The following is a 27191-nucleotide window of genomic DNA, read 5'->3' on the forward strand; positions in this document are numbered from 1 at the left end:
AATATAGCTTCAGTATTACCCATTTATTCCAGGAATTTGGAAATCCATCTGGGCATCAGAAGCAACTGAGGAAGCTTGTTAAAATGCAGGTTGTCGGGTCTAACCGAGGAAGCTTGTTAAAATGCAGGTTGTCGGGTCTAACCAAACACTAACTGAATCAGTATCTTTTAGGGCTTTGCTTCTACTTAGTATAATCTGTGAGCCAGCAGCATCCTCAAACTCAGGAGCTTGTTAGAAATGCAGAGTCCTGGCTTCAGTTTAGACCTACTGAACCACAACCTGTATTTAAATAAGATCTCCAGGTGATTTGAATAAAGTTTGAGAGGCACAATCCCAGGTGATTGTAATGCATAGTAGGGTTTGGGAAACATTGGGCAGTTTTTTTCTAGGTTAGGACTTCCGCATTCTGCTTGCACATTGGAAAATTTTCAATACTGACCCCTAGAACCCACTCAAGACCAACACATTAGAATTTGTGTTGTTTCATGGAATACTCCACTATGAAGGATGAACAAAATCACTTTTGTCTTTGGAATGCTTTTCTTCATGTTTTATCTTTGAAACTAAGTGTGTCAAAATTTTTACTAAAATAAACTTTCTGGCCTCGGTCTTTTCTATTACAAAAGAGAGAAAGGTGACTTATTCATTCCTTTTTAAAAACAAGAATATGCCCACTACCTACAATGTGGGCTGTGCCCACCACAATGTGGGCATTATAAAGGATACAAAGATATGGGGTGGTCTTGCCTGTCTATGCTATGGAAAAGAGGCATTCCTTCTGTCCCTGAAGGCAAAAAGAGGTGGGAATTAGGCAGATTACTATGGATAAATTGCCCAGAGGCTGTTGAGAATCAATCATAAAGTATATTTTATATTCTATGGTAAATGAATAGTCCATAAGAAAGCAGGGCAAAAGGGGAGGGAAAAAAAGGAATCTCTTTATTGGTTGATTGAAGTAAACATAATCACATGATGTCCTTTGATAATAAAGACGCTGTTTTTTTCCTGAAGTCCTTGGAACATTAGATACTGTTTGTGTGTGTACTTCAAGAGTTGAGGGTTTTTAAAAATATTGCGTCATCCTTGCTCTCCCAGATTTTGCCTCTCTTTGTCTCAGTTTCCCTACAGTTTTCACTTCCCAGAGTTGAGAGGTTCAAAGGATTAAGCGATAATCACTAAGACAGCATTAGCATCTGTGGAACAAAATGAAGACCATCCAAAAGAGAATGAACAAAGGTTATTTATTCCCAACTTGTTATAGCAAGGGAGTCAGCCACCATCCCCTTGCATTTGGCAGAGACTCAAAAGCAGGCAGAAGAGTGGGAAAATTTTATAGTGGGAAAAAGAGAAGGCTTCAGGCGTGCCCTAACTGAAGTTCATGGCATGGGGAAGCTGGAGGCGGGCTATCAGGAAGCAGGACATCCTGTGTGATTGGTTAGAGAGCTTGTCTGGCAGGGGGGAATTAGGGTAGCAGGCAGTTGTTGACTAAGTCCTGAAAGTTTTGGATTGATTGCTGCACAGGTGGTGGTTTGGCTTCCCGGGCTGGTAGCTGCAGAGGTTGTGGGTCAGAGTTCTATTGTCGTATACGGTCTGGCCATTATCCACTTGTATATCTAGTCTCACAGCGTTCCTCATTCCTCCACTGGAAAGGAGCGCTAGGATAACTATTTACAAAGCTGGTGAAGCCATGGGACCTCCCCAGCAGACAGCTGGAAGGAGTGGTTGATAGGATGAGTCCTGGGTGACAGAGTAGAACCATACAGGGAGGTTTCCCAGAGTAAATTAGCTATATGGAAATGGAACATCTCTGGCTTTCTTCTCGGAGAGGATGAGGGTGTCGCTGTCCTCAATACCATAGCTTGTGAAAGCCAACCAATCCTGCAGTTGCAGGCCCTGAAACTCCAGCTGTTGCTGCTTTCTGAGCAGCCCCTGCTTGTCTTCTATCTGCTGCTTCAGGGCCATGATGCAACTTTTGGGGTCAATGGCATAGGCATGGCTCCCACCATCTGGATTCTTCACAAAGACCTGGATTTCGGGGAAGACTGTCTCCAGCAGAAAGATGGGAGTGTCCAGGAAGATCCCAAAATCAGCCAGGCAGTTGTGGCTGCGGAGGAGTTGCCGTTCACTGCCAGGTGTCTGGAAGGACAGATGCTGCAGGCCCAAGGAGCCCCGGCTCAGTTGGATCTTCTCTTTAACCTTTCTTATGGGCTCATAAGGGTTCACTACGAGGATCAAATTTGGGTGACCCCACTGTTCCACTGTCACCCAGATGTCTCGTGCACTCTGCAAGGGAGAGGAGAGAGAGGGGTTAAGTTCACACTCTCTGTCTCACATGCAAAAGTTCCCTTCATCTGTCCTCATCTTTCAACATCACCACCAGCAGAAGCAAACTTTAGGGAGTGCCAACCAATTTCCAGGCCCTGTGCCTGGTGTCTTTTATACGCTTCTTAATGCATTTTATTTTCCTAGCAGCCCTACAAGGTTGATTCTCCTTATTATCCCATTTTACAGATGAGGAAACCGTGGTTGAGCAGGGTTTAGTGATTTACTGAACACCACAGAGGTAGTAAGGAGCAGAGCAGGTATTTGAACTGCCATCAGTCAGACTCCAACATCTGTTTTTCACTATCAGAGGCTGCACTCAAGGGCCCAAGAATCCCAGGTGGCTGAGGAATGTACCTGGAATGTACTGGGGAGAGCCAACCCTCTAGCTGATCCTTTCAAGAAGGGATAGATAGAGGCCCAGCATTGCCAAGCCTTCTGATTTTTCAAGATAAAAAGATTTGCATGATGTTTTTATATTCAGAAAGCATTCAGAGGCATATGCTTTCTAGCCCATCTGTGGGCGTCATGTGGTTGGTGGGTTCCCAGTTTGTAATCTCTGCACTTGATTAGAGAGCCTCTGCTTTGACTTCCGGCATACACCTTCCCTCCTTTACCCCTCGCCTCCCACCCAGACCCTCTATGTGGATGGAGTGTCTATATCCCTCCCTGGCTTTTAAGGCCCATGTCAAGCCCTATCTGCTTCAAAGAATCTTTTCCGGTGACTTTAGAGATAATTATTTTCCATTTTCAAAGCCACACAAAGACCTTGGAAGTGAATCCTGCTGCCTCTTAGCAGTGTGACCTTGATTAATTAATTTAATCTCTCTGAGCCTCAGTTTCCTCATCTGTAAAATTATGATAATGATAAAGATAATAATAATAATTATAATAATAATAATAATAACAATAATAGTACTTGACCTTTCTACTTTACACAATTGTCCCTGGATAAGTGCTTTGCAAATTGTAAAGTACAATGTGAATAAAATAGATTATTATGACCCTTGCCTGTCCTGTAGGTTTGGTATCCCCATTATACCATCTATTATGTAGCATTTTTTTGTTCCCTGAGTATCTTCTCTGGTAATTCTTTCTTGCAGTTTTGTGCAAGTTTATTTCAGGGATTTGCTTTCTAACAGAATATGGTCGGTTTCTTGAGGGTAGGGTCCGTGTCTTATTTCCGTTGCCCCTTTGCCCCCCACCCCCTGCCTGCCAAGCCTAGTGCTGGCACAAAACAGCGGATGGAATTAACTTGCCTGGGCTCGGCTCATGCAAAGAATGATCGGGAGCATGGAACTGATGCTCTGATCGGTTATGGGAAGAAGAAAGAAAAGGAGAACAAGAATTTAAAGGTAAAGAATCGGAGGCTCTGACTGTTGAATAATTTCCCCACCGAGTTGGTGGGTGGTGCAGCCAGGCCTCAAACGGTCTGACTCGAATGCCCTGTGGGCTCCATTGATGCAGAAATAAATAAGTTAACACTATGCAGTTCTCTCATTCTGGGCTTCAAGCCCCTGGCAGCCAGCCCGAGAGGAGCCATTACCTTTACATTCCAGCTGGGGACTGGGTTCTCCTGGTCATAGCAACAGTCCTGTTTTAGGCACTGGCGGGCCCTCTGAGCGACTATGTCCCATCTGTAGCCTTCTGCCACGTTGTGGGTTGGATCTGCTGGATCCAGGATGATGGGCCTGCAACACAGAGAGTGGCTGCTCAGGCTCTTTCTGATTTGGAGGACTGCAAGTCAGAAAGAAGCCTTCTTGTCCGTCATTTCTTCAAGTCCCTGAGCATCTGCTTTACCCAGAACCCCGGGCCATCAGTCCAGGAGGGCCCAGAAACATTGCTGGAGAGTAACAGGATAGAGACTGTTAAATTTGCAAGAACTCCTCTTGGGGAGAGTACGCTAGGTGTTTGTAAGAAATTTTGGTGGTGTGTGTGTGTGTAGGGGTGAGACGCCAAAAGGCATGCCGAAGCAATGACAGATGCCCACTCAGGTGTCTTAAGTCTGAACTTAAGACTTAAGTTTCTTAAGTTCAGAGACTTTATTTTGCTGACAGGCTACATGAGTTGGAGGCTAGAGCTGCTAAATTGCTTTGGGTAACACCACCCCCAACTACTGATATTTATAGGGCACCTGGCCAAAGCCTATGTGAATTAACCTATTTTAATCGTTACACTAATTCTATAAGGTAGGGATTAGTGTTATTATTACTGTTGTTGTTGTTATCGACCCATTTTACAAATGAGGAAACTGAGGCACAGACCTCTCTTGGGTGGCACAACTAGCTTACCCAACTCTGCTGCCTCAACACAGGAGAGGTTGGGCTGCTGCCAAATGCCTGTTTTCTGTATAAATGTTGAATTAATATTTTAAAGAATGTTGGCTTAAAGGGGGTCTAATAGCCTCTTTGGGTTGCTTGGGGTGACCGCATGTATTGGATGCCGAGTCCATGAGAAGAGCTGGCCCTTGTACTCCAGGAGATTTTGACTTAGGAGGGAGCTGTGACGTTATGTGACACAATGTGATGGCAGGCTGTTGGAGTGAACTGAACATTTTAGGCTGCATCCTTGCTACTCTCCACATCCCTGGCTCCCTGAAATCATCCTGTCAGGTAGAAGAGTCAGGCCATCTTATGGGGTGGGGTCGTCTGACGCAAAGTGACCCACCAGGGGACCTGTCACAAAGGGCCTGTGCCCAGTGATCAGACTGGTTCCCTCTGGAATTTGGATCAGGGATGATGGAGGTGCCTCACCAACTGGGAGTAAGAGGGAAGCAGGGCAGGTGTGAAGAGAGAAGCAAGAGCAGAGAGGAAAGAGCAGGTGGGCAGAAAGAGAGAGTGACAGAGAAAGAGTCTATAGGTTTGCCACAGGTCTCGATGGTTTTCCAAACTCAACTTTCTGGGCATCCTTATAATCCATGTTCTTTACATAAGGAGACCAGGTTTGTCTACTTTGTAAGTAAGAAAACCCAAAACAACCAAACCCAACACTCACAAAAGAGAGCAATAAACATTCTTGTGATATTGCTTCCACTGACTTAGAGATTCTAATATAAAGAGTTGCCTCAGGCTGGCTTCTCCCAGAAGCAGATCCCAAGATAAGTAAGGATTTGAGTGCAAGTGGTTTATTTGGAAGGAGATGCCAGAAAGCGCCAACAGAGTGAGAAAGTGAGAAGGGAGGGGGGAAGGACACCAGGAAAGGGTATGTATCGAGGTTATCACCACTGTGGGCAATTGGAGGGATGCTAGGAACCCGCGAAGCGCACACGACCCAGACAGAGTCCTTCCATCTGAGATGGGCGGGGCCTTGGGTCGTTATTCCCCAGCTTCCAGCAGGCAAGGGAGCAGTTGGAGGTGCTGACGGTGGGAGGCTGAGCCAGTCAGCATGGAAATGGTAAAGGCCCAGGGGGATACCCCCGTAGCACACGCTACAATAGTGAGCATTTATCCAGGATCCACCCTGGGCTAGATACTGGAGGCCCTTTGCATGTGCTTTCTCCAACCCTTACAACAGTCCTGCATTGCTGGTGCCCGTTACTCCTGTTCTACGGAGGAGAGACTGAGGCTCACAGAAGTGAGAAAAAGGCAGAGCTGGGATTAAACCTGGGTCTTCATGATTCTTTCCACTTTCCCATGCTGTCACTAAGAAGCACTGAAATGGCCTTCGGCGGGTAAGAGGGTTACAGTAGTGTTGAGTAGTGGCTAGAGAAACAAGGAAAAACTCCTAGCTGCTAAGGCCCCTGCCAATTTTGAAAGGTGGGCATACTGTTAACTGTGTCAGCATGAGACTTCGGTGCAACCATACTACTTAATAAAGCCCTCCTCTAAAACTCCATACCTCCTTTCCCTCCATTCTCTTTCTTTTCTCTCTGAGATGTGGTTGGCAAGCAGGGACCCAGTACCTCTGTCTTTTGAACTCTTTTCTGACAAAATCCTCGATGATTGGGTTCTGGAAAGTGTAGTTCTTGGTCCAGTAGATACAGAGGAACTCGTACTCCTTGAGCAGTTCCATCACAGTGGCGAGGCCTTCGTCCAAACTGAAATTCTCATCCCCGTGTGTACCCATTTCCCAGGCGTAAATGGTCAGTAGCTCGAGGGTGTAGAGAGGGGGCAGCATAGCCCTGGGGCACTTGGCTTTCACATACTGTTGAAAGAGATGAAAAAAGAAAGAGACCCCAAGATTCTGCGTCAGGATGGCACCGGACCCGAAACTGGAAAATCCAAGTTCTCACCTCAGCAATGTTATCTACTGGCTGTATAATCTTGGCCAAGTCAGTTTCCCTCTCTGGCCTTAAGTGGGTTTCCCCATTTTAGTACAGTGAGATAGGTTAGTACAGTGGGTTTCAAACTGTGCTGGACATAACTCCTGGAATGGAGTTATGAAGACGTGTCCCAAGGAGTGAGCAGGTTGAGCTCTGCCACCAGGATCCCAGCCTAAGCAGCTCCATTTTAACCCAATTTAATGTATTGGGCTTCTGAAAAGTTTCCTTTAAAGAAAAGGCTTCTTAGCTAAAGAGGGGAGAAAAAAAAAGAAAAAAGAAAGGATGTGGGCTGGGGGAATTACAGAACTAGGAAATAGTTGAGATTCTGTGGTGAACACTGGGGTTGCCTCTCTAGCAGGCCTTTTTTCCTTCTTTATTGTATAGAGGCCATACTGTTTAGATGGGATTGACCCCAATGTCAACTCCAGGATGGGTCCTGACTGGACAGGGTCATCACTGTAAACCCATTCCTCTTGCCAAATGATTGGTTCAAGAGAAGCCTTGTGATCTAAGTTCGCTCAATTTGAGTCAAATCTAGTTCTTTCATTCAGTGATTGAAAGAAGAGAAACGCTCTCGTGTGTGGATGTGAGGACAGGAAGAATTGTGGCCATTTTGCCATTGTGAGGGAAACAAGACTGAGGATCAAGATGACAGATAGAGGAAATTGAAGCTGAGATTATTACAGAGAAACAGAGCTGGAGCCCTCACCAAACAGTATTTGACACCTGCCTTCCCCCGCCCCCCCTTATGGTTTCACACATGAGCTGATAATTCTCTATATTGTCTAAACCAGTTTGACTTGCTTTTCCTGTTTTTCTGTTACTGGCAAAAGCAAGCATCTTAACTGATACCAGTCACCTCTTGTCTAAAGAACCTCTCTAATATTCAGCTAGAAAGTGAAAAAATTTTGTCAAACATCCAGCTATTTGGTCTGTGGAAGCAAAATCCACATCTTTTCCTGTGGCTATTAGAAATAAGTATTATATCATATCCCAGAAAGGGGGGGGGAAACTCATTTTGACCTTGAAACAAACAAACAAAACCAGGATCATCTTATCTAGTTCTAGTCTCCAAAATAAATAAAACTTGAGACTTTCCTATAAGTTACTGACTTATAAACAAAAACAACTTTATCATTGACTTTTAAAAACATTTTTAATTGAATTCAAATTTACTCATAAACTAATGAATTTGTTTTTATAACTTTTTGTGAATTCACACTTAACATTCCAGACCAAATCTTAACTAATCAAAAATTTGTCTCTGTGTGTGTATGTGACTCCTGGAAAACAGCCTTATAAAATTAGAAGCTCACTGATGGGTAGGTTTTATGCTGTGTTTATTTTTGGCCAGTAATTAAAGTAGTAAAACCAATACTGTTAGTTCTTTTTGTCTTTATGTATATAAATAAAGAAAAAATGATCTGATTATAATATAATCTATCTGTGGGCAGATCCCTTTCTCCCCACTGCACTATAGGAAATTTATAGAATGTAATTGGGAATTAATTCAGGGATAAAGGCTCATATCCTCACCAAAGGGGACTGAATCAGAATTTCATCAGACTCTTTTATTCCAGAAGTGGATGACATGACTTCATAAAAACAGATTGCTTAACCAAGGATCAATAAAACAAGAATTAATTACCCAGGTTAATATACTATTTTTGATGGATATGTAAGAAAATAACCCTTTCTTTTTTCTTAATTTATCTCCTGTCCTCAATATAGGGCCATACTTGTGCAAATTAAGATTAAACATTCTTTGAATGACATATTATTCCAACTAACACCTCAGAATAAAAAATTCCTATAAAAAGTCCTGCTTTAGATTGCAAAGTAACAATTCCTCAGAAAAACAAAGATAATTGTTCTGTAAAATAATCATATATACATTGGCTCTGCTTACAAAACTATTTGAGATGATGGTTAAATATTCACAAAGTAATTTTATTAAGTTCTTTTTTATGACTATGAAGTATTTACATAATAAGTTCAGTACAAATATGTCCTCCTTCCTACTAGGATAGAATTAGATAAATCAATTTACCAGTAATTCAATAATAAAAAATCAAATTTATAAATAAATTTGTATTGATGCCAGAAATCTCATCCAACTAGGTATGATAATCAATTCCACTATTGAGAATCAAGGACAAAATAAGACAGACCGAAAATACAAATGTTGTGTGATTCTACTTATATGAGGGAGCTAGAATAGGTACACTCATAGAGACAGGAAGTAGAAATGGTGGTTACCAGGGGCTGGAGAGAGGGTAGAATGGGGACTTACTGTTTAACCGGTACAGAGTTTCTGTTTGGGATGATGAAAAAGTTCAGGAAATAAATAGTGATGGTGTTTACACAACATTGTGAATGTAATGAATGCCACTGAATTGTACACTTAAAATGGCAACAACAACAAAAAATCCCTCAAAACAAACAAAAAACTTATGTCAAAAGCTCAACTAAAACACTGGGGAATATCCCATCTTGTTCCCAGAAACTGCATCAAAATACTTGAAAATATAAAAAAGTAAACATCAGTTTGTTGGCAAAAAAAAAAAAAAAAAAAAATCAAGGCCTGATCTTCCCAGGTGGAAATCATGCTTATAAAGTCCCTCCTAATACTGACCTGATCCTGCGGTAAGGCTGATGAAAGCCAGCATTACAGACAGTAACAAGAACACTTTTTTTGGCAGGCCATGAGTAAGCATGAACAACCTCGGACCTCTCTGAGTTCAGTGACAGCCTCACAGTTAAGATTGGACAGACCAGCCCCTTCCGGACTGTCCGGACAGACCATGTCAGGACACAGAGAAAAGTCGGCAATCTGTAATGTAGAAAAGGGCCTTGACCAGAATTCAACCCTGTTGGCACCCTGATGTTGGGCTTCCAGGCTCCAAAGGGGTGAGAAAGAAATAAATGTTTATAAAAAACATTTATTTTATAAAAAAAAAAGAAAGAAAGAAAAGATTGGGCAGACAAATGCTCCCTTTGGCAGCATATATACTAAAATGGAACAATATAGAGGTTAGCATGACCTCTGCACAAGGATGGCATGCACATCCGTGAAGGGTTCCATATTTTTATATACTTGTATGGTACAGCATAGGGAATATAGTCAACACTATTCTATTCACTCTCTACAGTGTCAGATGGGTAATAGACTTATTGGGGTTATTACTTTGTGAGGTATCTCACTTTGTCTATTCACTTTGTTGTTTTATACACCTGAAACTAATAAAAAATAGAAAAAAAAGATTGGACAGACGAAACCTAGAGAAGTTAAATGACATGTTCCTGTGATGAGAAAAATAATTTTTGTTTTTCTCAGTTTTTTGAAACTCTTGGAAAACAACTTTGTTTTTCTGGGTTGCTGCCTCAGCATTTTTATAGTATAACCCTGCTTATACCCAGAGTCTGGGCTTTGAGATAGAACTTGAGTTTAGGATTCCCGCCATAAGTTCTTGCGTTGCTTTTCCCAGGGCATCTTTCAAAATAAGTTAAGCTTGGGAATAGTCAGTGACCTCCACCCCAGCCACCTTGTAAGTAATAAGTGCTTGCTACCCTGTTAGCTCTTGACCTGAGACGTGACCTGGGATGAAGGACAAGCCCTTCCCCTGGGCTCATTGTGCCCCCTTGCTTCTGGGATCTGTAGGTAATAAATCTGGTGACTACTTCCTTTGTGTGGTTATATTGAAACTGTGCCTGACCCAGCAGTGTGTTGCCCTTCCCCAAAGTGGAAGCTCAGATGCTGAAGGAGCTAGACTTGCGGACCCCAGGTGGTGGCTTGTTCCCCCTCCTTCAACAGGTCATAATCTGCATATTTTAAATTCAGTATACCAGTTCTGTCTTCTCAACATGCTTCTTTGGTCCCTGATGCCAGTACATGAACTAGTAAGAACAATAAAATACTACTGAGCCATGAAAGTCAATAATGTCACCAAGGACTTTACAAAAAACTCCAGACAAAGACGAACTATTAACCTTTTTAGCATCTTGGGACTCTGGTTTTGTTCACCACACAATATGAGCTCTTTATGTATCATTGTTCTCTTATGTACAACACATCTTGTAACACTCAGCTAAGTAAACCTTGTCCAATAAAACATCAAATTAATAATACTGAATCAGAACACTGTTTTATAAAACTATATGTAGTCTTAGGAGCAGAGGCTTGAACAAAAGGGAGAGCTATAGAAGGAAAGTTGATATATTATCCCGTAGACATTACAAATAAACATGCATATCATACTTGTATGCAGGAAGGAAATACTTTGCACCTTGAAACAAACAAACAGACAAATAAAGCAAAGGGACACCCTGCTGAGTTCCAGTTCTTCAAACCCACAAAATCTTGGATCGTTTCCTGTAAATGACTTATCAACAAAACCAATTTTATTCTTGGCTTTGGCAATGCTAATGTCTGAAGATATATCACAACTTTGGTTTGGTGTGAAAATCATGTAAGAAATTTGCTGTTTTCCCCCCAGTTAGTTAGAACAGACTAACTGCAAACTCACTAACCTTGGTAATTTTCTGATTTTTATCTTTCAATACATTTATTCTTTTTTAACTGAGTCCTTCTGAAATCTGAAATCTCTACTATTTTTTAAAATAAGAAAGCATATTTTAATTTTTCTAAGTTTTGTGTTTGTTTCTGAATCCTCCTTTTATAAATTTAGATAACTCTGTTCATCTGGATTTTTAAAACATAAACCTTATATAAATTTTTATTTAAAAACTACAAAGTAAGTAATGCAGAATATACACTTCATTCTGAAAAATCTCTCCAGGAATAAATATATATATGTCCTGACTTGTATCTTAAAGAGATATACTGATTTCCCTTAACATTCTTTTCCTTTTTCGATTACAGTTGACATTCAACATTACATTAATTTCAGGTGTCCTTTTGATATTTTGAAACACACATGGTCCCATGCAGACATCACATGTGAACTCTAAAAAGTAGCTGCTTTGATTATACTCACTCGTTAATGATCGTGATATTAAGGAACTCAATCATTTGGAGGGGAAATTGGTGCAGGATAGAAATAAACGAATCTTTCCATTTGTTAGTCCTTCACCAGCTGAGATTAACGTGCAGAGATCCCAGTGAAGTTGACATTAACCAGTAACTGTAATGTCCAGGACTGTAACTGGAGCATCACAAACACTTGTTTATTGAAATACTGTACGTTCCTTATTTTTCTCCTCCTGCGCATCTCCACCCCCCTCCATCTTTTACACTCTTTCTCTTTACAGTTCAAAAGACTAGCACTCTTTCTGCCCCCACTTCCATTTTTCCTTGAGGCAGTTTCCTGAAGTGACAAATCTAGCTCCTGCCTTTTGTTCCCCTTCTTCCACCATCTCCCCCTGCTGCCCCCATCCCGGCAGCCCCCTCACCTGCTGGTACCAGTGTTTTACCAGCCGCAGAAGGCTTTTCAGTTTGGTTGGCCGATGTTTCACAAAATTTCTCTGCAGCTCGCAGAAGGATGGAGAGAAATTTCCAGGGTAACCGCAGGCCTCAATCAGATTCTCATAGACCTCAGGGTGTGGCTGAGAGCTGGTAACCAAAGACCCTGGGGTGAGAGGAAGAAAAGGGTGGGGGAAATGTGTCATTTAGGAAGCTCCAGGTTGCTACAGTGGCCTGTGCCTGAGAGCCTGCTAATTCACTGGACTATAACTCCAGGGAAACCAGAGACCTCCTAGCCTAAGAGAATAAAGGTTTGACTTGGTTGATTGTCCTCTGGAGAAACAAAAGTGGGTTTTTTAAATCCTCAGTCTACTCAGAGACTGTTGTCTTCGTCTCCAACACTTTCCCTTAATGTCTGTTTGGATCTCACTTGCAGCCATTTGTTTGAACCTCCCATCACTGTAGGGGAGACCAGTTCCAGATAAGAGAGCTGGGCTCTGAGAGTGCATTTGCTGAAAGGTGTGCTGCTGTGGCAGGCCTCCTGCCTCACGAATGCATCCCACCCAGGTGATTTGAATGCTCCTTCCTTTCTCTGTCTCACTCCCCTATTCCCTACCAGCTTTTCCTGGGACTACTTGTTCTCAAACCCTTGTCTCAGGGTCTGCTTCTGTAAAAGCCCCAGAAATGACATCCCACCTCCCCCACCACTACCTGCACCGGTAGTAAGTGCTACAGAAGCACCTGAGGTTACTCTTCTAAATCCTTCCCCTCCATGGGTCTCGCCTCCTCTTGCAATCATACACAGTGGTACCTCAGTTTTCCAACGTCTCCGTTGACGAACATTTTGGTTTATGAACGCTGTAAACCCGGAAGTAAATGCTTCAGTTTTCGAACATGACTCAGAAGTCGAACATGTCACACGGTTTCCACTGAGTGCAAGATCCTGAGGCCTCGCTGTTGGCTGTTTTCCAACATTTTAGAACTCGTGGATTACATTCGAAAACCGAGGTACCACTGTATTTATCTGTGTGATTCTTGAGCAACCTGTTTCCCAGGTTGAGCCCTGTGACAGCCAGAGTTGGGTCAGTCCCGTGCACCACGCACTGTGGTTGCCCAGCCCTCAGCACCAGACATGGGTTGAATAGATGAAAGCAGGTGTCTGCATGTGGCCACACACGAGAGGGAAGGCAGTTACAAGTCTCTCGGGAAAGGCAGGTGTGTGAATTGGGTGGGTTACCTCTCCTCTTACCCAGCGCCCTGTAGGCAGGCACGATGGTGACAGTGATGGGCTTCGCAGTCTCCTTGGTGTGGATGGTGAAGACGAGAGCATCGGGGATTCCCTGGGCCACCCCCAGGACCTCGAGCCCAAGTGCCAGCAGGTCCTGGCAAAGCCACAGCCGTTTCCATATCAGTCTCAGAGCAGTTTGGTGGTGCTTGGCCGCCTCCTGGAAGCTGTGGAAACAGCTTAGGAACACCACCAGCTCCACCTCTGTGTTACTCCTGATTACTGTGCCGTTCCCGAAGGAGCCCACCTGCGGAACACAGAATCCTGTCAGCCTGAGGTCACTGCCGGTGCCAGGCAATCCCTGAGGTTTTTACACTCTTAATGCTCTCCACAACCCTGACGGATGGGTGAATAGTACCAGTACCCACTCTTCACAGGCGAGAAAACTGAGATGTCAAAGAGGATAAGACACTCGCCCAGGCTCGCAGTGTATACAGCCTGACTCAAGAGCCCAAGCTTCTCATTTGCTACACTGCATCGTTCTGAGACTCTGTCTTTTGCAGCATTATGTCTCTTCCAAGGGAATACAGATGCCTACTTCACATGGTTGTTTGACGATTCTGGGGGGTGGGTCTCAATAAACTCATGACAATAAAAAAGGGGAGAGGGTGCAGGATTGCCTGGTGGATAAGAGCGTTTGGCTGTGAAATGGGGCAGTCTGATTTTGACCTCGATTCTTGCCCTTGTTTTTCAGCTGTGCGATCATTCTGAACCCTAAGTGTGTAAAATGAGATAAATGATGGAACATGAGTCATTGGGTTACTGGGAGGATTAGGTGAGAGAATGTATGCCCAAAGCTTGCTGTGGTGCCTCGCACACAGGAAATCAGCAATATGTTTCCCTTCTTCATCTTTGTCTGTTGGCTCACAACTTTCTTTCTGAGGCTGGGGATTCAGTTGCCCCATCTGAACTGAAGTTGCTGGATGATGTTGAAGGGATCTTTTTGATGTTCTGAGAGTCTGGGCTTGCTCTCCAGCTTCTGGTATACAAAAGCCCTACAATTCTGTGGCCTTCTTTCTTTCTCACTCCGGCTCCAGAGGTGGAATTGCTAGGGATGAACAGACCGCAGGTCAGCTACCTCTTCTGGTGGTGAATCACTGCACACTGGTTATAATCCAGTGGTCATAGGTTGAGCACTCACTGGGTCTGGCACTCCTGAAAGTCCTTTATTCATAGAAGATCTTCTCATCTTCACACTCAATGATTGAGGGGGGTACTCGTATTATTATCCCTAATGCACAGATGAGAAAACTGAAGCAGTGGGGGTTTAATCAACTTGCAGTGGACTCTTGGCCAGGAATCATAGTCATAGTCAATTAAGGAGTCAGATCACAGGGTGCGGTTCTCTCACCTCTTTCCTCCTTATGACCCAAGTCTATAAGTGAGGCCCTGCTTCTGAGGAGGAGTCTGCCATCTTTTTTACCCTTACATTTTCTATTCTCTTTCTCTATTTGCCTTCAGACTCAGTGTTTCTGCCCGATGTGAGAGGGTTGGGGATGGCTCCCTGTGTGTGGATAAAGGGCACATCCCTCTGATGGCCTTTGCTAATGGTAAGACCCAGACAGGGAGGAAAGAACGTTCTAGAATAGGTTTCATGACTTGCTTCAGCTTGAACCTATTTCAGCTCAAATCATTCGAAGACAAGCATTCACTCATGTGGACCAGCCCAGCTCACCAGATTTTCAGGGTGGGGGGAAGGGTTACAGGCTGAATAAAGTATTACTTTATCCTCTTTTGGGCACCTCTATTATTTCATGGTTTCAAGGGCTGAAGGGAATATGGTTTGTGGGCAGAATTTGAGGACTGGGTAAATGTCATTTCCTGCTGTCAAAACTCATTCTGTTTGTACCATCGTCCTGTCCCCAGAGTTGTCAGGGGGGTGGTCTGGAAGGGCCTGCCTGACTCAGACTGGCACCTCAGACCAAGAAGATAGCTTAGGCAAGAATTTATAATGATGCTTTCAGTGGGTTTTTTGGTTTTTTGATGTGCTAATCATTTACCTTGCTTTCACATTTGTTTGATGAGGGAGAGATGATGGTGATGATGATGCCTCCATTACACATGAGAAGACCGAAGGTTTGAGAGATAAGATGGTAAATCTACAGTCACACAGCCAGGAAGGGAAGAAGCCAACAATCAACGCTGGGTCTACCTGATGTCAGAATGTGTGGTTTCTCACTTCTAAATCGTATGGCCTCAGACTCCGGTGTTGGATGTGGGTATAAAGAAAAGATGTGGTTCTGAGGTTTGTAAATCCTTCCCTGAGGTGTCTGCCCCTGGAGAGAGAAGCAGAGAGCCCTGGGCCATGGGCCAGAATCAGGGGGTCTTAATTCTAGTCATGCCTTTGTCACCAGCTTGCTGTGTAAACTTGGGACACCCCTCTGTGTCTCAGTGTTCTTATTGTTTAAACAAGGGATTGACTGAAATTGTTGATCTCTCCATGGCTGCTTTTGTTTTGACCCTCTTGAATTTTGATCTTAGCTATGACAGGAGGTGACATGAGGCAGCTGTAGGAAGGACTTGGGGGGGAAAATCTCACTGGGGCAGCCTGAAGTCCTGGCTGTGGAGTTAGATAAGACCTGGTTCAAATTTCAGCTCCATCACTAGCTGTGGTAGAGTGACTTTGGGCCAATCACTTCACCTTTCTGAGCTTTCATGAAAAAAACCATTTTTATTAATAAAAATTTAAAACATAGAAACATAGGAAGAGAGTACAATGAATATTCATATATCCAGCCAGTTAGATTCAACAAATCTAAATGCCTCACTGCATTAGCTTCATCTAAACCACATTAAAGTAAATTGCAGACACCAAGAAACTTTGTCCCTAAATTCTTTAGCATTTGCATCCATCGAAAGAGAACATTTCTTCTCATAACCACGACACTATTACACCTCACAAAATCAACAGTGATTCCCTTATATTATCTAATATCCAGGTCATATTAAAATTTCCTCAATTGTTTCTAAACTATATTTTATGGATGGTCTATTCACACCGGGATCCAGTCAAAGACCTTGCATTACATTTGGTTGTTCCGAATCTTAAGTCTCTGAGTCTCCATTTTACTCATCCATAAACTGGGAAAAGAATAGTTCTTAACTCACAGGGTACACAAATTAGAGATAATATATGTTACCCTTAACATAGGCTAGTGCACCCCCAAAAGTGAACTATTATTGGCTTCCTTACTGGTTTGTTCTGCTCAAGGCAGCAGTGTGGTGGGGTACAGGGAGCTAAGGTGGGGTGTCCTGAGACGTGAGCAGCATAGACTAGGGATAACAAGGCAAGAGGTCCCCAGCATCATCAGGGATGAGGAACTTCATGCTGGGTTTACCAGGCCCTGGCCTGGGGATGGAGGGGCCATCAGTCTCACCTTGACCACCTTCAGCACCCGCACATCCTGGTTGAGCCCATGCTCCCCTTGGAAGGTCTCTTCCCTCAGAAACTGCTCCACAGTTCGCACAGCCTCCAGCACCTCTTCTTTCCATTCTCGGCTGGGCTGCAGGTACTGAGCCACAAAGGAATTCAGCCTGGGGGCAGAGGTGTCATACAGTTCTGGGGTCAGTGCCATCTCTGTCCTGAGAGTACCACTGCTAGGCAGCTATATAGCCACACCTCTACCCAGCTCCTGGCAGACACTCCCTTCTTTAAGGGGGCTCGTCCTCAGCTGACCTCCAGCACCCTGTGGAATAAAGGTCCACAGTAGAGATGAAACCAGGGGTGATTGAAATGATCTGGGGTTCCCTGCTTAGAGACCCCTCGCTGCGGCAGGGACACAGAGGGACATTCAGACGTGGCTGGAAGATCCCGGGCCACCTTAACAGGCTTGGCTTTCAGCCAACCTTTCTGCTCTTGGTTTCGATTCTCAATCTTGTGAGTTTCCATTTTATGACGTTTGGAAACTGAAATTGGCTTGAGTTTGACCCTAGAGGAGGCAACTCTCCCAGCAGGTCAGAGTTGGATGGTATTAATCAATCCAGTCACCCTACCTGCCATATGTAACTGAGGTTCAGAAAGAAAAACGACTTGTTCACGGTTGGGGTGAGCACTGGGAACTCTAGAGGCTGACAGAACTCTAAGTTCCAGTTGGCCCTTTATCAGACTCTTAACCTCTCTGACCCTCCCATGACGTATCCATAAAATGGGTCTAACGATAACACTCTACCCCATAGGTTGTCATGCGAATTAAACATGAACACATCGCGCAGGGAAAGCACTTAGAAAATGGAGGTATTATTCATTTTCTAAATATCTATTGAGTGTCTTCTAGATGCCAGATATTTTGCTAAGGAGACAAAATGAGACAGGGCTCCTGCCCCAAGGGGCTCTCCGAGCAGCGGGGGAGGCAGACAAGAGATACTGAGAGTGACATGTGCCAGGTAGACAAAAAGGCATGGATACCTGGTGAAATCCAGAAAGAAGAGTTTCTTTTAGGTTACCTGTTGTGTCAGTGCACACCTGCTTGAGATGAACCTCAAGATTCAGGATGTGGCCAGGAGCAGAAAGAGGGCGCAACATGGGTAAAAGCTGAGAAGTGTGAATCATCCAGATGTGTGCCACGACTCCAATGTTAAATATGCCTCAGCATAGAGGGTAAGGAGGGGAGAGGTGAGAGATGTGCCTGGGCAGGCGGGCAGGAGTTGAATCTTTGAGTGCCATTCATTCATTCAACAAACATTTTTTGAGCATCTACTATGTGCCAGTTAGGTTGAGGATACATCAGTGAACAGGCAAAATTCCCTGCCTGCAGAGGGCTTACATTCTGGTAGTAGAGACAGACGATCAGCAGGATAAATCAAATTATAGTAAATAACATGGTGATAAATGCTAAGTAGAAAAATAAAGCAGGGAAAGAGGTTAAAAGGTTGTGTGTGTGTGTGTGTGTGTGTGTGTGTGTGTGTGTGTGTGTGTGTAAGTGTTCAGTCTTAAATAAGGTGGATAGAGAAGGCCTGGAAAGGAGACATTTTTACCAAGGCATGAAGGAGGTGAAGAGTGAGCCATCGACATGTCAGAGGGAAGAGGGCCCTTCTTGGCAGAAGGAACCAGAGGTCCCATGGCCGCAGTGTGCCTGGTGGGTGTGAAGAACAGCTGTGTGACTGAAATGGAACGATTGAGGGGAGTAGGAGGGGTTGAGGTTTGAGTGATAAAGAGTGGGGAGAATATGGCGTAGGATTTTGAAGATTCCTGAGACTCTGATGTTGACTCTGAATGAAATGGGGAGCCATCAGGGAGTTCCGAGCCGAGGAGGGACATGGTCTGAGTTTAGGTTTCACAGAATCCCACTAGCTTCTGGGGGAAGGTTAGATGAAAAGCAGAGGGTGGGTGTGGAGATGAGAAGAGAAGCAGGAGTTCAGTTAAGGAGCTACTACAACAGTCCAGACAGTAGATCATGGCGGCTTGGATCAGGTTAGTTGCAGTGAAGGTAGGGAGAAGCAGTATGATTTAATTTTTGTATTGTTGAAAGTTTCAAACATAAATAAGGTGGAATCATCAGAAGAACCTCCATAGGCCATCACCCAGCTTCAACATTTATCAACATGTAGACAATCTCGTTTCAATTATACCCCCATCCACATCTCCTCTCTTGTTTTATTTGGAAGTGAGTCCTAGACATCATAGCATTTCATTGGGTATATTTTGACTCTAAAGCTGACAGGTCTTGCTAATGGATAGAGGCTAATGTGAGAGAAAGATCAGAGTTAAAGACCACTTCAAGGCCTTAGTTCTTAGCAACTGGAAGTATGGAATTGTCCTGAACTTAGATGGGCAAGACCAGTGAAGAATGCAGTATTGGCCTGCAGATCAGGAGCTCCATTTTGGAACGGAAGTTTGAGGTGTCTATTTAGACAGCCACATGGAATAAGGAGTTGGGTATATGAGTCTGGATTTCAGAGAAGAAATCTGGGCTTGAGATACAAATTTGGGAACCCCCAGCCTAGAGATATTTAAAGCCACAAGACTGGATGGGGTGACCAAGGGAGTGAGTGTAGAGCAAGAAAAAGAAAGGACCAAAGACTGAGCCCTGAAGCACTTAACAGTATGAAGAGGTTGGGAGCATTGCAAGAATCCAACAAAGAAGAATGAGAAGGAGTAGCTTAGGAGGTGGAAGAAAAATCAAGAGTGGTGTTTTGGAAGTCAAGTGGAGACACCATTTTACAAAGTGACCCACTAGGTCAAATGCTGGAGGAATCTGTTCTGGCTTTGTCCTGAGGGCAGTGGCAAATCAGGGGAGGGACCAGTGGTGAAGTTAGCATTCTGGAAAGATTGGTCTGGCTGCTTCTGTTGGGAGGATGGATTACAGGAGGCAACAGTAGATGCAGCGAGACGTGTCAGGACACTGTGCAGTGGTCCAGGTGACAGGCAATGGTAGCCTGGATTTGGCTCAAAGCAGTGGAGGTGGAGAGAAAGGGTTGGATGCTAGGTCTATTTTGGAGGAAGGGTAGAGCTAGGACTCGGTGACTACAGGAAGGAGGTGAGGGACAGGGCGAAGATAGGGATGGCTCTCTGGCTTGGGTCCTTGAGTAACAGGTGGAGGGTACTATTAACAAAGAGAGGAAGATGGAAGGAGAAATGGGAGTGGGAGAGATCTAGAAGTGTATCTGTGAATGGTGATTTGGAGGCACTCCACAGGTGATAAGGGAAATGAGCACCTCCAGGACAGGTTTTCCGCAGCACACAGATGGGTCATTGGTGCTTTCAGGAAGGATGATTGATACCAAAATTGAATGATGGGCGAAGAAAGTGAAACTCAGAGTACCAGATGGGGTGGCCAAAGAGATGGGACAAAACCAGAGAGCTTAAAACGTTGTCCACATTGCCTCATGTGTCTGATAAGCCGAGAAATAGAGATCTGAGAAGTATCCAAGAAGCCACCGGTCACTATGGAGGGTGCAGTTTTAGGGGAGATCTGGGAGCAGAAGCCACATTAGGGTGGGTTGGGGAGTAAGTGGAGTGAGGGGGAGACCAGGAGTATAGCTAAGCCTTGCAAGAAGTTTCCCATGAAAGGGAGGAGAAAGACAGGGTGTGAGCTAGAGGAGGAGGCAGGGTGGAGAGTGTTTGTTTTAAACATCATTTTGAGAAAAAAAAACCTCAATCATGACACATTTTAAATGAAGCTTTCGAACTGGCCAGTCCCAAATGGAAAACACCACATATTTTATTTGAAAAGTCCCCATGTTGCCGATGTTTGATAGTAGTGCACAGTCCTTAAATAGTCCCATATTATGGCAATTTAGAGGAGTAGTCATTTCACAAACTTCAGTCAACAATAACGTAAGGCTCCAAATGTTTACCATATGTTTATGATGACAGATAATGAACGTCAAGGCAATAAAAAGTTGTTCAAACAATAAACATTCAGGCCTTACATATTGGTTTCTATTCAGCTTCATGAAATCTATGAGAGAGAGTTGAGCAGCTTTCAATTATTTGATCACTAATACAGTGGACAGCACTTGAAGATTTGAAAAGGGAATACGGTGTTGGTAATGTATTGTCTTTATGGTTTGTCAGGATGCCACCCAGTTGAGCATGTTTCGGTGGGGAGGGAGAAGAGCCAGTAGTTAGGAAGGGGGTGGGCTAAGTTTGGGGCAGGAGAAAGATACATCAAGTTGAGTAGTGCCTTAGCTTGAGTTCCCCCAGAAGCAGAGCATTAGGCAAGGGCTTGCTTGAGGGTGACTGTTTTGGCAAATGATCCCAAGGGATAGGTATGGGGGATTGAGAAGGAGGGAAAACCATTCCAAGCAATATTATTAAATTGATCAGTACTGTGGGTAGCTGGGATTTCATCCCACTGGGCACCTTCTGAGGAGCAGTGTAGAGATGTGCCTCACCTGAGAGGTGGAAAAGGGGATGTCGTATGGGGCAGCCTGCGGGGTCTCAGCTCCCGCTCCCCACATAAGAACACAGGACATGGTGAGGCCAAAAAGGAACACCCACAGAGCCATAGGTAGGGGAATCATACTACTATATTCTCGCTGGTGGCTGGGTTGGAGACACAGGAAGTAGGAGCCACACTGTTCCCATCCCTCACTGCACCGCTAGCTGGCTCAGCCACCATCTTCTTGCTAGCCCCCATTTTCTGCTAGCGTAGCCATGGCAGTTATATTAGTGGCCAATGGCTCACTGGTTACAGCCGACGGCCAACTAGCCACAGCTGATGGCCAACCAATCACAGTTGATGGCCATTTACTACTCGCGTGAGCACCTTTCCACGTGAGGCCGAGAGCCTGGAAACTGCACTCCTGGCTCTGTCCCCACAGGGGAGTACGCATTCATTGGTTCCTGGCTTTCCATTCGTTGAGGGTTGCTCCTTGGGGTGTTAACTCCCTCAAACTTCCATGTTTGCTCAGACACCATAATGGTTGAATGAGTGCACACAGATGTTTCTTATGGGGCAGGAGAGAATGCCCTAGTAGAGAGAAGGGCTATTTTCCCTGCCATGTGAAGAGAGATTATCCAAGAAAATCTAAAGCAGTGCTCTCATTTTTCCCCATCCTTGGATGCACAGCCCTCTGCAATGCTGACTTTGCAGTTCCTTTCATGAAGAAGTGGAACCTATTTCTCCAGCCTCGGAAGCAGGCGTGTGACTTGTTTTGACCAAGGAGACATTAGCAAACATCATGCAAGCAAAGGCTTAAAAAGTGTGTGCATATTTGGGCTTGCCCTTTCTCTTGCTACTTTTAGAACCCCATAACCATGTGAACAAGCTCAGACTTAGCCAGTTGGATAAGGAGAAACACATGGTTAAAGCATTCAATTGAACAACTGATAATTGAGCCGATTGCCAGACATGGGAGGATATTGTTGACCTCCAGCTTCAGGTGGACCAGCTCAGACCAGGAAAACTATTCAGACAATTCCCAGAACTACAAGCAAAGAAATGGGTGTTTTGAGGTGGTTTGTTATGCGGCATCAGTTAACTGACACAACTTCTGGCATTGTTTGGATTCCTGGATCCAGCTGTGCCTTATGTTAGCTACCGGTGGATTCTTATGGGCCATTATAGTCTACTTATTTTTGCTTAAACTAATTTGAATTGGGTCTCTGTCACTTGCAACAAGAAGGGTCCTTGATGATCCAAGATTGAATGGACTGAACAAACAAATGGGTGGGAAAGATGAAGAGTGACTAGTGAATGACTGGTAGGGTTGACCATGGGTCTAGGCTGGATAGAAAAGGAAATAAATACAGGGTCGAGAGGAAAGGAAGAGTCAGTCATTCAAGGTCCTTCCTCCTTGAAACCCTAAGGTTTCCTTCTCTGAATCAGTTCTTGGAACTGGGTCACATTCATTGGTTTTCTCCTGGTTTCCCTCAATAATGTTGAACTCAAGTTACCTCATATCAGCCAGTTTTCCACAGGCACCCAGAAGTCCACAAACAGGGGCTGTGCACACACCCTTGTTTAAAGGTACGCAAATTAGGGAGCCCCTTCCTTGATCATCATCGTAATTAATCTTGTATTTAGGCAAGACAGAGCCCAGCCGGGCTTGTGGAGCTTAGGCACTTTCGCCTTGTGATATCTGGGGTACCATAGAAGAAAGCTGCATCCCGTCTTAAGCCCACTCAAAGGACAGAAACTTTCACCAAAAGGTTGCCTAATATCACAGTAATACCTCTTTCCTGGATATAAAGCAGGAAGGAGATAGCTTCTGGATATACTGGACCCAGTAGACAAAGGTCATTGGGAATGAACAAGCAAATTCGTGCATAAAATACAAATGAACTCCGTTGGTTCGGGGAGACTGGGAAATGTAGTCTTCTGACTTTGGCGATGTGCCCAGCTAATAATTCTGTTGCTATGGAAGAAAAGGAGAAAGGATATGGTGGTGGTGGGGTGTTGTGAGTGGATGCCAGTCGCTGCTACAACGTCCATTCTTTTTGCTGTTTTGGCCCCAGCATAGGACTAGGAGTGGGGAACTGCCAGGGCCAGAGAGGATGTAGCTCTTTAGAAATCCCCCTACTTCTGCCCTGGGACATGAAAGGAGTACTGGAGGGGGTAAGGGAAGGAGCTAATAACAGCTGGTGAGCTGCTATATTTATTGAGTACTTATTGTGTGCCACGGAGTGGGTGAAGAGTTTCATATACATTATGTCATTCTAGGCCTTGCACAGGACTTTACTTAATCCCTACTAAAGTCATCCATTCATTCAACACATATTTACTGAGCACCTATTATGTATCAGCTCCTATGCCAGGTACTGGAGAGAGTGGTGAATAAGACAGAGTCCTCCATTCTTGCTAAGTTTACAGCATAACAAAGGGTTGCAAGTGCAAGCTTTGGAGCCAGAGTGCCCAGGTTCAAATCCTAACTTACTAGTTGTGTGAATGTGCAAGTCACTGAAAGTATCTGTGCCTGAGTTTCCCCACCTGTAAAATGGAAATAATAACAGCAGCCACCTCCTAGGGCTACCACAATGCTCCAACGAAATAATGGATGAAAAACACTCAGCTCACTCAGCTCATAGCTGGTGCTCAGTGAACGTGAGTTATTATTATGACAGGGGAGACGACTCTTAAATCATAATTGCTAATGAGTGTGAATAGCAAGAAATGCAGGGTACACCATGGTCATGCGGGGTCTCTGCTCCCGTTCCTTGCACAAGAATGCAGGATATGGTGAAGCCAAAAAGGAACACCCACGGAGCTATGGAGGGAGGGTTCATACCATGATAGTCTCAGTGGCGGCTGGGTTGGAGACACAGGAGGCAGGAGCCACATGACCCACAACCCGCAGTCTGCTTCTCTGCCAACCAACCCTCAACCAGCATAGCCACGGCAGTTATATTAGTGGCTAATGGCTAACCGTTTACAGCTGATGGCCAACTAGTCACAGCTGATGGCCATCTACTACCCGAGCCAGCTCTTTTCCACGTGAGGCCGAGAGCCTGAAAACTGCTCTCTGGGACTCGGTTCCCACAACTATCCACCAGAAGTGGCTAGAAATCGACGCCTCCTTCTTTTTTCTTGATTATTCTTTTGAGATATAATTTACACATAACAAAGTTCACAGACCTGAAGTGTGATGGTTCACTCAGCGGTGGTTAGTGTGCACAATATTATTGCAGGGACTGGAGAAGGCTAGGAAACTGATGAGGCTGGAGTTCAGGCAAGCTGCCTGTGGGTAAGGTCCAGAGAAGGCAAGGAGGCATTCCTCCCAGATGATCTATGAGAGCTCCAGGGTATCCCTGCTGAGATTGTTCTGGTTCTTCTATGTGGGGACAGAGCCAGGAATGCAGTTTCCAGGCTCTCGGCCTCACGTGGAAAGGTGCTGGCTCAGGTAGTAAATGGCCATCAACTGTGATTGGATGGCCATCAGCTGAGGCTAGTTGGACGTCAGCTATAACCAGTGAGCCATTGGCCACTAATATAACTGCTGTGGCTATGCTAGCAGAAAATGGGGGCTAGCCAGAAGATGGTGGCTGAGCTAGCAAGCGGCGGAGTGTGGATTGCGGATTGCAGAGAGGCGGATTGCAGCTAGCAAGTGACATCGGTGGGCAGAGAGAAGTGGATGGCGGGTTGCGGATCATGTGGCTCCTGCTTCCTGTGTCTCTAACCCAGCCGCCACTGAGACTATCGTGGTATGACTTCCCCATCCATGGCTCCGTGGGTGTTCCTTTTTGGCCTCACCATGTCCTGTGTTCTTATGTGGGGAGCGGGAGCAGAGACCGCAGAAGAGACCCCGTCTGTCACCCTGCATAACACTCTTCCACAGAAGTTGCCCTCTGAACGTTAGTCCCTGTCCTCTAAGCCTCAGTGTTCTCATCTGTAAAAAGGGGCAACGGTGTTAATTTGACTCATCCATTAATTTCCAGAGCAGCTGTGAGGATCAGCCTCAAATGTCATCATGACTGTGGAGACGCTTAGTGCAAATGCTATGGAGATGCATCAAATTACTAATTTACTGAGGACTAGAAAAAAGGATGTATTGAGCTGCTGAGGCAGATCTTAGTCAAGGCTCTTAGGGCAGGAAAGACATACAGCTCCCTCTGATTCACTCAATGAGTGGCTGCTCATTCAGTTTAGGTTGATGAAAGTATACAGGGGAAGTTTGATAGAAAAAAAGGGCAGATCTACCAGCATCCTGCAGCTTCTCTCCCTGGGCGTATGTGAGGAGGGCTTTTGATTCAGTCTCTTACTATGTGTAGCTCCATTCTCTGAGTGGTGGGCTGTCTCTTTACTAATGTGTGGACTTGGGTGGGGCTCTGGCGTAGGCTGCTCAATTCTGACTGCATTTCTGTTTATATATCTCCTCCTTTAACTGTACCAGGAGCTCCCTGTACCTGGTCCCAACCTCCCTCCCCCCCCAATCTGATTGGCTAAGGACAACCAATGGATGGATGCTACCTAGGGTCAGCTGATCAATTTTGATCTAATTAGGTTTGGAAAGAGGGGTGAAGGTATTGGGTATGAGTGTGGTATGCCACTACACAAGCATGGGGCTTCTGTAGACGAGATGAGTGTGGGTATTATCAAAGAATGAGACATAACCTGGGGGCATCCCAAACAAGGTGGTCTCCAAAATGGCCCTGGACTGAGACTCGTGAAGGCAATAGTGAAGAATTCAAAGTCGTTCTTTAGTGTATTTGTTTATTCAACAAGCGCGTGCTAAGCATTTGTGCCAGGTGGGCACCATTCTTGACCATGGGGACACAAGAATAAGACACAGTTCCTCTCTGGTCTCACTAGACGAGGGGCATACACGATTCAACAAAGGAACATGATGAGGGTCCCAAGTACTTTTCTAGAAGTCTGACCTGGGTGTAGGGCAGGGTAAGTTCAGAAGATGATTTGGTCAGCTGTATGGGGCTCATAGCAGTGGTTCTCAGACTTGAGTGGGCATCAGAATTACTTGGAAGGCTTGTTAAGACACAAATTGCTGAGTCCCACCCCCAGAGAACCAGAAACAGGTAAGTCTGTGATAGTTGCTCAGAATTTTGATTTCTGAGATGTTCCCAGCTTATGCTTATTCTGCTGGTCTGGGGTCCATACTTTTGAGAATTGGTGACTCAGAGGTTTGAGTGTGGAAAGACGAAAACATGGGGGAAAGGAAAGTGGACTCAGAGTCATGGAATTACGACGTGGCAGTCAGTGTTCTGGAATTACATGCGTTTGGGCACATCCAGTGTGCTCTGAGAGTGGTGAGGAGAGATTAAGGGGGTAAGCAAGGCCTAAATTGTCAAGCACCCTAAATGCCAAGCAAAGAAACTGGAACTATAGTCTGTGGGTAATAGGAGTCATTGGAGGATTTTAAATAGCCCAAGGGGTGCATGCACAGTTATGCTTCCGGAGAGGACAGTAGTCTGGGTAGAAAGGGGTGGGATGGGGAGACAGTGCCATAGATGTCTACTTCGCGAGCAGCCTGACCATGCGCACTCATGGGAAACTGTGGCCTCTTCTAATGAGCATGATGGTGTCAGAGTCCTCAATCTGCAGCTCTGAGAGCCTGCAATGATTCCTCAGTCTCCGACCCTGGAACTTCAGAATCTGATCTTCCACAGAAGGTCCTCTAGCGTCCTCAATCTTTTCTTTTAAGTCACGGACAGAGTCATCAGGGCAGATGGCATAAGGCTTGCTATGGCCACTACAGTTCTTCACGAAGACCTGAATCTCATGAGGGAAGGTCTCCAGCACCTGGACAGTCACCTTAGAGAAGATCCCATAATCTGCCAGGGTCCGTTTGCTGCTGAGTAGTTGCCGCTCCCCTCCTGGCTCCTGGAAGGAGAGACGCTGCTGCTGGGTGAGACCAAACGCCCTCTTGATCTCCGGTTTCATTTTCCAGATGGGACTGTAGGGGTCCACTGAGAGTTTCCAGGGCTCATATCCTGTTAGTTTCACCACCACCTGGACGTTCCTTGCTGGCTGGAAGGGAGGAGCAGATAAGAGTTTTTGGTGGTC

General features: G+C 44.9%; 1 protein-coding gene across 1 annotated transcript in view; it reads right to left on the reverse strand.

The window, feature by feature from the left end:
* Positions 1–845: 845 nt before the first annotated feature.
* The window catches only part of OASL (2'-5'-oligoadenylate synthetase like), a 36374-nt gene continuing 10028 nt past the window's right edge, over positions 846–27191 (reverse strand). The window contains exons 6-13 of the mRNA XM_081037787.1: positions 26681–27155; positions 21062–21126; positions 16668–16895; positions 13255–13537; positions 11996–12171; positions 6224–6465; positions 3869–4013; positions 846–2283 (exon numbers count right to left, since the gene is read on the reverse strand). Of these exons, the coding sequence (XP_080893913.1) occupies positions 1783–2283; positions 3869–4013; positions 6224–6465; positions 11996–12171; positions 13255–13537; positions 16668–16895; positions 21062–21126; positions 26681–27155 (2115 nt within the window). The 3' untranslated portion in view covers positions 846–1782. The remainder of the gene's footprint in view (positions 2284–3868; positions 4014–6223; positions 6466–11995; positions 12172–13254; positions 13538–16667; positions 16896–21061; positions 21127–26680; positions 27156–27191) is intronic.

This window comes from Rhinolophus hipposideros (assembly GCF_964194185.1).
Source record: "Rhinolophus hipposideros genome assembly, chromosome: 24".
Lineage (NCBI taxonomy): Eukaryota > Metazoa > Chordata > Mammalia > Chiroptera > Rhinolophidae > Rhinolophus > Rhinolophus hipposideros.